Raw genomic sequence first — 13,173 nt, 5'->3', positions numbered from 1 at the left:
TCCGATATAGCGGAAGAAACCTCCAATCTGGGTCGGAAGGTGATACGTATCAGAAGGTATAGCAGATTCTCCCCAAACGATAAAATTGGTTTTAGAACTCTTATGCACTTTTGTCAGCCAGGGGCCCATTTCCGTTATTTGAGCCGCACAAAACCTATGATCATCCTGGTGCACCCCCAGGTTTCTCTGGACTGCTGTCAAAAGTCTATTTTCTTTTTACGTACTCCGTATGCCATGTTACATGACCGCAAACGGTGCCATATTTCGTTTTGTCAACGTGGTTTCAATAGCCGTCAAGGCAGGGTTTCGGCGCCAGGGTTGGGGTCACATCCAACTGGCACGCCAAGCCCTCCTTTGGCACTTGGGGCGGTTTCCAGGCTCGTAGGACGGGAAACTGTGATGCATGCCAAGCCCGCGAATGGCCAGGCGTCCCCACAAACCTTAATCTCCATGGTCTGATACAGGGGATGCCACTGACTCGCCGCAAAGAGACAAGTCGTACCCAGGAGGTTGCAGTGTTTCGAGATGTTGCTTCATCGCCCTCGACCCTGCACAGAAGGGAAGAGCCCTCGCGTACGGCTTGTTCTGCCGGGGTTTTCTTGGACGACATGCGGCATGAGTATGCAGCAATCCGGGGACTGGAGCTGGGATTTGGATGCGCGCGCGGAAAGCATATATAAGATGGAGTGATTGCCCGTCCATCAGTAGATCATATTGTGTATCATCAGCCCGCTCCCACCCTCGACAACAGCAGAGCTTTCACCCTTCGTTCGGCCGGTCCGTTTATATATATATATATATTTTACCACCTATCTAACTTTTCACACCTCCCGCCAAAATGCACTTCAACTATTCGGCTCTGCTCCTGCTTGCTGGCAGCTTCCTTGTATCTGCTTTGCCGAGACCCGATATCGGTGATGCTGTGACCAGCGGACTTCCCGCCAAGGTTCAAAAGCAGGTGGATAACGGCGACCTGAGCTGCGTCGAGGTCTCGGATGGTATTTCATGCAGTGACCAAGCTGGCAGATCGTTCTTCGTGCGGGATGTAAGTACTTTTGCGCCCAATTCATCACCAGTCTTGCGACAGGTATACTGGAATAAGGCGAAGCAAAAGCTGACTATGTTTGTAACGCGCAGGACGGCAGCACCACGAAATTGCAGTAATCGCTGCAACAAACGACGGAGACGACTAGGATAGGACCGACTCTAGAGTAGTATCCACAGTTATTCAGCACCACGGGCAACCTGAGTAAAACATGGATCGCAGGGCTGTCAATAGCACCAAGCAGGGTGGTAGCAACGTGATAGATTAGCCGAGGCCACAAGATGTTGACCAAGGCCTAGTCCCTCCTATGGAATAGCTATCTCTACAATCAGGAATTGTCCAATCACCATTCGTACTTGCTTGACTCGCATAACACTGAGTTCCCTTGTTGCCAATAGATAATCAGGTTGTTTGAAGGATAGAGCCGTCAAAAGTCATCGCCACTTTGTGCGACAAAAGGGATATCATCTATTTACCAGCTCTAGTACCATGGATTAAGATGTCAAAGTATTCCGTAAATCACGCTATGAACCTGTCAATACCTCACTATATCACCACCAACGCTTTATTTCTTCTACAAGGTCTTGCACCATATCGACTTTTTGTTAACCCGAACGCCCCTGAAGACCTTATCGCCCAGCTCATGATTATCGTGGCAGATATCTCGAGTTCAAGGACTCCAAGTTCCATGGACACAGTTTGACTCACTTGGATATTCTACGGCCTTATGAGGTCTAAACTCTTGTTCGCGATTCTTGAGGCTTTTGATTGGTTCTTTTACGTATTATAAAATAGAAGAAGGAACCCTCTATATGGAAAAGTCAACGCTACTTGCAAACAGAGATGCATTTACATCATCCGACTGGTTCACAAAGGCCTATTCAGGCTGATACAGTATGTTTGATAATGCATCAGCGAAAATCTCTATAGCTCTTCTGCCGTCCGAGAGGGCACCATCCATTGCAATGAATGGATGAGGCTGCCCTTTAAAGACGTGCACATTGGCCTTAGCGCCAGCGGCATTCATTTTCTTCGCAAAATCCTGGCCTTCGCTTCGCAGCACATCTAGCTCCCCAACGAGTATAACTGCTGGAGGTAATTTGCCCCAATTGCCTTTCCACAGCAGCGGGCTTGCCTCTGGGTGGCACCACTGTGCCGGATCGGGTAAATAATGCTCTCGATACCACATCATTTTAGCTGCAGGAAGGGCTGGAGTAAACTCATTTTCTCTCCAGGAGACATTGTTCTCGGCAGTGGCCGTGTTATCAAGAACTGGGACGCTGAGGAATTGAAGACGCGGCATCCACGTGCTAAACCCAGCTTGGCGTTGACAAATTGCGGCAGCAATATTCCCACCTGCGGAAGAGCCGCCAACAGCAACGCATTTCTTGTTGATGCCCCGAAGAACGGGGTCTCGATTTGAATCATTGGTTGCCCATAGGAATACTTGCCAACAGTCTTCCAGCGCTGTCGGAAAACGGTGTTCAGGAGCAAGCCTGATTTCATAAGTGATTAGCAAAGATGAAATCCGATAGAGCCGCTGAAATCTGTAAATAGGACATCTGCTGTAGGAACTTGCGAGTGCGCGAGGAACAACTCCAGTGGTCTATGCAAGCTTACCTATAGTCCACTGTTATTACAACGCACTTTCCCGCGTGAGAAAGCCGTGAGGTAATAACATTTTCCGTATCAATATTCCCCAGTACCCATCCACCACCATGGAACCAGAAGCAAAGTGGCCAGCCAGCTGCGGGCGCCTGACTCATGGGAGTGAAGATACGGATTGGAATGCGAGGAAAATCTTGGCCTGTCATCAGCCCAGGGTTGCGACACAACCTCGGATCCTGCAGGACAAGATGGTCTTTGACGGAAACATTGGCCTCAGGCTTGCCGGCCCCAAGTACAATTTTACCACCGCCCGCGCGGGACGCTTCGACTGGTTGGAGGTGGACTTGCTGCTTGTCTTGGAGGTGCTCGTTATAGAAAGCAGCATACTCTGGGTTTATCCTATCAATGACGGAGGGATGAAGTGGATATGGTGGTTCGGTGCGCTGCTTCACAGGAGCCATTGTGCTGTGCGATATAGTACGGCCCGGGTGTTAGGTGTGAAAGAAATCGAGATAGGGACTATCGGTACTACAAGCAGTTGAGGGCTCAATGATAATAGTCGTGTTAAACAACAGGCATAACTCGAAGGAGAAACCGGTTTCTGTCGTAGTCTAGGACGAGGGGAGGCGGAGGGTTGTTTCTTGACTTCCGCAATTCAGGGAAGAGATCCAGTACTACGAATCTCCACGATATGACGTTGCGGTAAGCTTTGTACCGCCCAGTTTTAAGTTCAGCACCGGCAACCACGATCCACAGCATTCCGTTTCCGATGCCAGCCCGGCGAGCTTCGACACTTGGGGGTCATCGGGTCTTTTGGGGGGATGATAAGGATGCCGAGCTAGAGTGCTCCCGTGCTTGTGGAGACCGACGTCGAACTATTTCCTTGTAGGTTCTAGCTCATTCAGTCATTGCGCATCGGGATCCGATTAGAAGGTCCCGACTGGTGGGTCTCAACAACGTTACACGACTCTGTGCTGCCAAATGATCGCATTGAAGAGAGCCGCAGTTCGGCATTTGCGTGGGGGTCAGGATTCTTCCTCCGATGAATTTAGTGTACGAACCTTGAGGGCGCACTTGACCACATGTAAAATCGACCAAACACTCTTCTTGGAAATGGGTGGAATGACCAACACCGCGTTCCGGGCGCAACGCGGTGGCTTCTGACGCAAAATCATTTCGAGAAGAGAAATCGCCGCAATCCATACTCCTTACCGAGTTCGTTGAAGTTGGTATTTACAGTTTCGAAGGGTTGTACAGTATTGATTTTAGGCAATTACAGCACATACGGCCAGGAATGAGGAAAAAGTGGATGAAGCCAAGCTATTAACAGCAGCTGATGAAGGGCACTCCTATTTCGTGCGCCAATCTCTCTACAGAGTTCGAGACATATGGCATACTTCTCTCTCCTGGAGGCTCAGGCTATGTAGGATAAAGACTGCTCATAAAAAGCGCTCGTCGCGGTGCCCTATGAGTCCCCCTAGTAGTGTGCAGAGCTTGTATCCAATGGGTTCAATTGATTCAGTGCGTCAATTCGAAGACTGCACGGATAGCATGACTTGGCCTGGGACGGCCCTCCAACAACGCTGTACGGACCATAATATTCGGAAGTATAAGAGCAGTTGGCCAAGTCGTTCCGAATTAGGAGGACATTGCCACTTGATGTAATGACTTTTTGAGCGAGTAATCCGCCGTGGCGAAAATGTAATCGTGGATCCATTCAACTCTGATCACTATGAAACTCGACCATTTGAAAGCGCACACCTTTTGATATAATGTCAAATGGGTCTTGGTTCTTATAGCCAGTTTCTTATTGCTTTATTTGCCGAGCCATTCTCCATCCTCCATCGGCACGGTTTTTTTTACATGTGTGTTAACATGCAGCCACGTAGGCAGAGAAAGTAGATGGTAATAGTAATGTATATAGCGGATACGTAAACTCATACCCAATCTCACTGTAAGGCCCTGATACTCCTTGATATACCATATATGACTTCTTATGTAAAGAGTTGGACACTATTGTTGTGGCTTCGGCCAGCTGCGCTGACATCACTTGTAAGTAGCCTTGCACTTAGCATTAAAATCGTCTCACCAACGCTGTATAACTTAATAGAGCCCCACGAACCTCCGCACTCCCGTATCTCGACTCTCTCCCCCATGTTCCCCACCTCTCATTCCAACTCTCAAATGCATGAATGCGCCATAAGAGTTACCCAGCTAAGTCGCCCGCGCTCCGAAAAACGTAAAGAGTCAAATATTCGTAATGGGACAAAATAGTTATTATCTGAATTCAGTATGGATAAAAAAACACACCATTCAAAGGCCACGATTAGCGCTATAGTCAGACTGGCCAGAGAACAACGCATTAGTAGGCAATGGCAGGAAGACGTCAGCCAGTATATGTGTATTTTGATCTGGTCCAACCCTCCGCCAAGATAGTCTCTTGCCGATCGCCGAATGAAAATTTTGCCATAATATTAGTTGAGGTAACTACATAGTTAGGTGCGTGCCGTATATGTAGGTACTAAGTGCTTCCTAGTCCACTCGGCTACGTGGGGTCTAAGCGTAAGATCTAGGTCATGGTGGACCGGACGCGTCAACCTTCGGGACGACCCACTCACTACTATGTACATTTTCAAAGTAGCGTACGCCTATCGGAATCGATCTGGTTCCCACCATTTACAAAATCAAGTCAAACTTGGCCCAGATTAAGTTATGCCAAATGGGAACTGATAGGGAGCACGATGCTAGAAAGGCTTGCCAGGATTGTCAGGATGCAGGATCAAGCTTGACAAGAGATCATCCTACATAATATATTTCTTTCCCAAACTGACAGCTGAGCATTGGGTTGAAAGTTAGGCCACATATCTCAGTGTCTGGCTGTGACCAGTTCCGAGCCACCCCCATCTTGAAGTGGCATCCGGTTCCCGTTTAGCGGTACTTATCGACGAGACGCGTAGTTCCAGGCTGCTATTTCCCGTCAGGAATAGCTTTAAGGCTATAACATCGGAGCGTATAGCTGGGCCGTGGTTCTGCGTATGATGCACTCTGATACCACCTTTTCTAAGATGTTTCAGGCAATTTATGCATAGCCAAATATACTACGTCACCCGCCTTCCGCTCCAGAGTCTTCAATCGGTCGTAAGCTAAACAGTTGCATGCCCTGCTCGGGGTATGTGCGTCTGATCTACCAGTCCACTAAGCTATCCTCAACTAAACTCCAAGAAGCTACGTACTGAGGGAATGCGGATCGAGTACGTGGCCATCCCTGCTGAAGATCTCATATCGGGAAGTAGCTTTAGCCCATAAAGAAAGCATACGTAACCAGAAGCATTGTATTGAGAGTACATAGAGAAGATTACACATAATATGGCTTGTGCTATACTTTGCGCTAGGGAAGCTGAAACCGGTCCACGTGAGTAGTATTCTTGCGTTGCATGTTTTGAACATACGCTCATCATTTCGCGCTTCAGCATTAATGGTAACAATCAAATCTCTACCTATACAATCATTTGAGCAAACAAGCAATATGAAATGATGCCCCTCTTGTGCTCGAAATACGTGAAGATAGCACATGGAGTAAGTACTGAAATATCTTGTCAAGTCACCTGGATGAGAGAAGTCATAACCCATGTTATTCTCAATGTCCATATACTCTGCGGCACACAGTTACTGTGCATGATGACAAGATTGCAAAGTCAAAGATCGCCGTGAGCCATGCTGGCCGCTGCGTGGCGATTACTAAGAAGGAGCAATGTTTCGAAGAGCAATGGGGATCGCGCCGTCCCCATCATCATCCCAAGTGAGTACCCATATGTCGCTGTCACTTGTTGGAATGGCGTACCACGAAGTCTCCATTGTACTGCCAATCTGTACAAAAACAACATGACCGTAGAACCCAAACCCAGTGGTTATCAGAGAAGAGTCCCCCGTCGTATTTGTGAAACCCACTTGGCCGGAGGTTGATGGGATGTACAACAAACTCTGGCTGCTGTCAGTCATGGTTGCTGTGAAGTTGCCTCTGGTGCTCATAGCATCGACTGCCACTTTTGTTAGCTATCAAGTGCTGCAATATCATAGGCTTAGGAAGATAAAGACGCACACGTGACATTTTGCGCAGTGGAATTTATCGCAGATGGAAGTCTAGAAGACACATAGGCCATGTCTCAAGTTCAAATAGTTAGTGACCTAATGACATCCGCTTTTAGTTTAACTCACTGCCTATGGAAATGACAGGGAAACCGCCAATGCTGTCGGGACCGTAAGCGAATAGTGTGAAGTCCGTGTTTGCTCGAGGCTCTAGGGGCGAGGCCAGCGATGCGGCCGCAATAAACGGCAAGACTCGTATAATTTTGTAGAGCATTTTGGGCGGGAAACTTGAGAGGATCAAGAATGAGACGTTGAATTCTATCGATGACAAGACAGCTGTAGTCAGGCGACTATGACTTTGATTGTGGTAGAATGTCCGCGTTGCATTAGAAAATGGAATCGGCCTATTCATATTATCATCCTACACCAAGGCACATTAACACGGTTCCTAACCAGCTTACGCATACGAATTGAATTCATCATTGCCGAGCGAGCATGATGGGGCTCAGCTTGGCCCATCCGTGACGCGTAGTCAGAGCTGGGAAGCGGGCCGCGCCATGAGCAATCGACGGATTGGCCCTGGAAGCCCAAATAGACACAGCCCCCACACCCGGAGTACAATCCTTTTCAAGATGCCTGTCCAGATAGAAAAACAAGGTGAGGGGGGGGGGGTTGTGGGGAGACGCGCGTGGCACCCCTGGTTCTGTGTCGCCGTGGCGCTAGCATGAACCAGCCTGGTACTTAGGTACATACGTCACCATGTGCCAAGCTCATGCGGTTAAACGAAGCGCCCCTGTGCTAGTTAGCCCTTTGTCTCCAGACGTGGCGTTGTGGGTCATCTACGGCTATACTGTTGCAAATATCTGTCCCAAAGGGGATTCTGCGTGCTACCATTGCCCATACCTTACGTAACTGCGCACGTAGCACGGATTGCGGCTGGCGGCATGACTTCCCCGGTCAGCTATTGGTCCTCACACATGCGCGCCAGTACAGGCAACGATATGCTCGAGTTCGAACACTGAGCTCCGACTTACGGACCCGTACTCGACCCTGGCGCGTAGTTTTGATACTCGTACCTATCGCGGTTGAGGCCTTCGTCACCTCGTCAGTTTGTCAGTCGACCCATCTGCGCGAGGTACGCACTGCCGTGGCGCGTGATGCACCTGACGCGAAACCCCTTGTGACTTTGGGCTCATCGAGCTCGGTCAGTTAGATCACTCCGAGGGAATCCCCGTCGCCAGCTTGGGGGTCGCCAGTTGAGAGACATCTTTGAATACATATTCTAAATATCCCTTCTAAGACTTCCAGCTCCGTCCTTGTCGACCAAGGTATATACCCAACCCCTTTTGATTAGAAAATACTTCACCTCGCCACAAAACATGCTTACTTTATTCCTTAGAGCGTCGCTCTTTGGGCTTTCAGTTGGCTTTCCATCTCTGCCAAGCCCGCATCTATTTCCTCGCGCCAGCTGTTCAGGAAATACTGCAGATACACGATCAGAATGGTGCGACTATTCTATAGACACCGACTACACTACTACAGCGCCAGATACTGGGGTCACCCGTGAATACTGGTTTGAGCTCACGGAGACTACTGCCTCTCCAGATGGTGTAGAGCGCTATGTTCAAGCCATAAACGGCAGCATACCAGGCCCCACAATCTTTGCAGACTGGGGTAAGTAACCAAGTGTGCACTAATCTTCTTCTGTGGTCTAATAGCAATGCAAAGGGGATACAGTGGTTGTTCATGTGACAAACTCTATTACCTCTTCAAACAACGGCACAAGTATTCATTTCCACGGGATTCGCCAGAACTATACCAATCAAAACGATGGTGTGTCTTCAATTACACAGTGTCCTACTGCGCCCGGCTCAACGATTACGTATACATGGCGGGCTCTTCAGTATGGCTCGACGTGGTATCACTCTCACTGGGCATTGCAGGCCTGGGAGGGAGTATTTGGGGGCATTGTTATTAATGGCCCTGCTACTTCTAATTACGATGAAGATCTAGGAATCCTCTTCCTAAACGATTGGGACCATTCGACAGTCGATCAGCTATATACGACTGCAGAGACCAGCGGACCCCCAACTTTAGACAACGGTCTCATCAACGGCACCAATGTTTACGGCGATGATGAGGATGCGAGCCAGACTGGATCGCGCTTTACCGTGTCTGTTACCGAGGAGACATCATACAGAATCAGGATCGTAAATGCGGCGATCGATTCACATTTCAAATTCATGATCGACAACCACACTCTTACCGTTATTGCCATGGATCTGGTGCCAATCACCCCCTTTACAACTGACATCCTAAGTATTGCAATGGGTAGGTTGCAGCGCCTTGGCTTAAGTCGAGGTCTTGGCTAATTATACTATCTCTAGGCCAACGATACGACGTAATTGTTACCGCAAATCAAGCATCCGTTGCCGACAGCTTTTGGATGCGAGCTATTCCCCAGTCGGCATGCAGCGAAAACGACAGCCAGGACAATATAAAGGGAATTGTGTACTACGGGGATTCTACTACAACACCCACTACATCAAGGCCGGACGGTTACTCAGAAGATTGCGAAGATATGGACGTCTCAAACCTAGTTCCATATATTTCTCAGACTGTAACCTCAGCATCAAGCGAAGGAGTCGAAAGTGCAACCGTTGGTTTCAACGATAATAATTTTTTCAAATGGTACCTCAATTCAACAACCATGTTGGTAGAGTGGTCAGATCCTACACTCCTCCAGATATACGACAACGTTACGAGTTTCGATACATCGGATGCTGTGATTGAGCTCCCAGATGCCAACGAGTGGGTATACATCGTCATTCAAACCACTTTCGCAGTACCGCACCCTATTCACCTACACGGTCATGACTTCCTCATCATAGCTCAAGGGTCAGGAACCTATAGCAGCGACGTCACTCTGAACCTGGACAACCCACCACGAAGAGATACAGCCATGCTTCCCGCTAGTGGATACCTCGCAATTGCATTCCAGACTGACAATCCTGGAGCTTGGTTGATGCACTGTCACATTGGCTGGCACACAAGTGAGGGTTTTGCACTGCAATTCGTAGAAAGGCAAGACGAGATCAATGCTCTTATTGATTATGATAGTTTGTCGGATAACTGCAATGCATGGGAGACCTATGAGGGCACGAGTTCGATTGAGCAGGATGACTCAGGTGTTTAGCCAGCTGACACCCTCCTACTGTCTTTTCTGGATTTATTGCGCGAGTGACGAGTTTATGAACATGTAGACACATTGTAGTGTTATCTATGTATTCGAAAGAAGCCAGAGGAATATAAGGCGAGTCGCTTCAGATTTGTTTCCACTTGGTTCATTTTACGAACAAAGCATCGATGACATAGAATTTTATTTGCCGTCACTGATCTAACACTAATTCGTACATAATTCAATACGTTTGCGCTTTGTTCTCAAGACAAAGACCTTGAATGTATTTATCATGCGGAGCAGTCAACAGAACACACCATGTTCCTGTCTTTTCCGACTGGGAGTGATTGGCAGTATCCCTACTGCCTTAGTGTGAATCAAGTTAGACTGCTGATCGCCAAGCTACTGCTGACATCACGGCGCGCTCTCCTTTTCATATGGAGAACGTATCTTTGAATCCTTCGAAGGTCATGATAGCTGATACTGAAGAGCACAGAGATCATTGGTTCTGCTTATATTCTCAAAACTTCGGAACAACATGCGCTGCAGCGTTGCTCCTGAATACCAATGTTGTAAGTTCAAGTCTCGATAATATGCAACGGGCTCGGCATGGCCCCTTTTTCGTCTACAAGCATAATCAGTCTCCTGGAGGATGCCAGTGTGTCGACTTAAGTCGTCTTGCGTACACCCCAGAACGTCTACGGGAAGTAGTTGAATGGTCAAAACACGTATCCTCTCGACTATCAGAACACAAACAGATGCCGTTCGGGCCATTGGTCCATTTTAGAGCGGTCTGGGACCATGTCTTATATCTATCACTGAGACATGCTGAGCTACTACCTAAGGACATTGCACTACAAAACTTTGCTCAGTCATCCGACTTTATGGATGCTGGAAAGGTTTTGGTCGCGTGGCTAAAGGAGTCGGCCATTTCAGAGGACGAGAACTCAATGGGCGTTGAATCTCCTGGGAAAAGAGCAACCGAAATCCTGTGCCAGAACATCGACAGGCTTCGCTCTGTCTATATTCTGGAATTTGAGGACATTGAGTATCTTACAACATACTCACAGAAGGTACGGTACCTTGAAAACTGTAGACACTCCCACTGACTGAGGTGCCATGAAGATTCATCGTCAAATCGTTGAGCACACATGTTCACAACGAGCAGTCTCCTTGCAAACTGAATGAGGTATGTATTCATGCTAAGAGGTCTACGATGGTGCAATTTGGTAACTAATCATGCAAAACTTCATCCGATAGTAAGCTGGCTAGAAATCTGATTTCGGGTCCCGGATTCAGGCTTCGTCTGCTGGCCCCTTACACTAATGAATATTCCACGGTCAATGGAATACGAAGAGCTTTGATATATATCTGAAGGAAAGCATTTTCCGAAAAGGCATCTAAATAGATTTGATGGGTAACAACTTCAAAATACCCGTTCAAAGAGCATGTGCATAAATATGAAAATTTCTAAAGATTTCTAGCACAAAAACTGTAGGAAAGACAATCCGCGACCCTAATCAATAAATCATAAATTGTAGCGGCTCTTCAGATGTCTCCACCAATCTCTGACCATCCAGACATCAAACTCGGTGACTTCGGCAGAAGAACCAGCACGCATAATAAAGTTGGATACACCAGGGGGAGTCCAGTCGTAGAAATCATCCAAGGCTAATGTGTGTCCGATCTCATGGAGAAGAATCTCGATATTCTCACTCTCGAGATTCTCCAGCATGTAATTAGTTCCAATGCGCTGGCCCCAGTCGCCACCGAAACCAGAATCGTCCATACCGTCCGTCAACCAAAGGCTAACATCATACCGTGCGGCGTTACCACCAGTGCAGCCAGAGTAGTCGCCGTCCACATAATGTATGGCCCTACCACACGCTGGGTCACATTGAGGGATTCCGTCGACATCCGTGGTCGTGCTGTAGAGCGTGACTCCAGCTGTTACGTTGCCCTCAAACAGAGCTGTGTTGTTGGTAGCCCAGCCAACGATCTTAATGTTGGCAGTACTATAGGGGAATCCGTCAAATCCAGCCAGTGCACCCTCAACCCATTTGTTGTACTGTCGCTGAAGCGCGGTCTCCAGTTTATCACGTTGTTCGGCGGTGACCACCTGAGTGCTGTCCCAACGCACACAATATTGGATTCTCGCTTGTGTATCCATCAAGTGGTCGTACCCAAAATTCTTAAATTCAAGCGGCCGTCCATATGTCGACATTTCGTGCTCCCAGACCTCTTCCAACGCTGCACTTATAGACGAAGGCGGTTGCCATGCCGACGTAGGTGTGCTAGATGCAGCGGTGGTTACGATTGCATCCGTCATAGATACGAAGACAGCGCTTGTAGCGGTACTGGAGCTAGCAGAGCTCGAAATTATCGACATGCTTGTGTCATGAGAAGAAGACAACGACTGAGACGTGGGTGCAACAGCAGACACCGCGCTGGACGACTTCGAGCGTTTTCCCCCAGAGCATGCACGTCTCTTAATTTGCGCAACTGGTTTCTCGGACGCTTTTAATAACTGAAAAGCCGTGGTCCTGTCAAACTTGCAGGTGCCGAACTGGGAGACAGTGGCATTTTGTCGACCTTGTAGAGTTTGGGCCAGCGCGACGGTCGAGAGAGTGGCAACGAAGCCGAAGGTTGGAGTAGGCTTCATGTTTCAATCAGTATGTATTGTTCGAAACTGATGGACTTGAGTATAGACCGATAACATCAACAGATGACAATAGTGCCGAACAGCAGCTCAGCGGAATGCCAAAACTGATTCGTGTCCCAGCAGTGGACCATGCCATATATACTACTTTACCTGGATGGGCCAAGACTGAAGGCTGTCCCAAGTATAATTGTTTAGTGAGGGTTGTCGCCGCACCTTCAAATCAACCTAGGCCAAATCCCAAATGCCAAGCTCTGGTGCATGGGGCAGGACTGGGGTCTTCCATCCTGAGCACCAAATGTAGCTCACAGGGGGGGGGGGGGGGGGGTGATGATTGGTGGGACCCGACAAACGGCTTGGCTTGACCCATATCCGTTTCGACTAGAGCGAACATTGAAGTGGCATTTCTCAAGGTGAGATGATGCCAAGAAGCTTAGTACATGTTGTAGCATCTTAAGATTGGAGCTGCTCAAGATCATATCTTTTTGGTGATATCATCTGCTACATTGGCGAGATCAACTTTCATCTATTCGAAAACCAAGAGTGAAAATCCGAATCGGTTGTGGATTACCATTATTTGAAGAGTCAAGAAATGGG

The 13,173-nt window shown here is 48.2% G+C and overlaps 5 protein-coding genes across 5 annotated transcripts; 2 read left to right on the top strand and 3 right to left on the bottom strand.

The window, feature by feature from the left end:
* Window positions 1-838: 838 nt before the first annotated feature.
* JN550_011705 (uncharacterized protein) lies at window positions 839-1,164 on the top strand (the record flags this gene model as incomplete). The annotated part of the gene is made up of 2 exons (XM_049310099.1): window positions 839-1,045; window positions 1,138-1,164. 2 exons carry the CDS (start codon window positions 839-841, stop codon window positions 1,162-1,164), a joined length of 234 nt encoding a protein of 77 aa, XP_049166331.1.
* Window positions 1,165-1,922: 758 nt separating this feature from the next.
* Window positions 1,923-3,114, bottom strand: JN550_011704 (uncharacterized protein; the record flags this gene model as incomplete). The annotated part of the gene is made up of 2 exons (XM_049310098.1): window positions 1,923-2,541; window positions 2,666-3,114. 2 exons carry the CDS (start codon window positions 3,112-3,114, stop codon window positions 1,923-1,925), a joined length of 1,068 nt encoding a protein of 355 aa, XP_049166330.1.
* Window positions 3,115-6,391: 3,277 nt separating this feature from the next.
* On the bottom strand, window positions 6,392-7,013 carry JN550_011703 (uncharacterized protein; the record flags this gene model as incomplete). The annotated part of the gene is made up of 2 exons (XM_049310097.1): window positions 6,392-6,690; window positions 6,869-7,013. 2 exons carry the CDS (start codon window positions 7,011-7,013, stop codon window positions 6,392-6,394), a joined length of 444 nt encoding a protein of 147 aa, XP_049166329.1.
* A 1,105-nt stretch (window positions 7,014-8,118) lies between these two features.
* JN550_011702 (uncharacterized protein) lies at window positions 8,119-9,935 on the top strand (the record flags this gene model as incomplete). Its single annotated transcript, XM_049310096.1, has 3 exons — window positions 8,119-8,413; window positions 8,468-9,070; window positions 9,127-9,935. 3 exons carry the CDS (start codon window positions 8,119-8,121, stop codon window positions 9,933-9,935), a joined length of 1,707 nt encoding a protein of 568 aa, XP_049166328.1.
* Window positions 9,936-11,445: 1,510 nt separating this feature from the next.
* On the bottom strand, window positions 11,446-12,579 carry JN550_011701 (uncharacterized protein; the record flags this gene model as incomplete). Its single annotated transcript, XM_049310095.1, has 1 exon — window positions 11,446-12,579. The coding sequence occupies one exon, from the start codon at window positions 12,577-12,579 to the stop codon at window positions 11,446-11,448; it is 1,134 nt and encodes a 377-aa protein (XP_049166327.1).
* Window positions 12,580-13,173: the final 594 nt, after the last annotated feature.

This window comes from Neoarthrinium moseri (genome assembly GCF_022829205.1).
Source record: "Neoarthrinium moseri strain CBS 164.80 chromosome Unknown scaffold72_Wmoseri_CBS_16480, whole genome shotgun sequence".
Lineage (NCBI taxonomy): Eukaryota > Fungi > Ascomycota > Sordariomycetes > Amphisphaeriales > Apiosporaceae > Neoarthrinium > Neoarthrinium moseri.
Note: the sequence above shows the minus strand (reverse complement) of the source record. Positions and strands in the feature narration are given on the sequence as shown.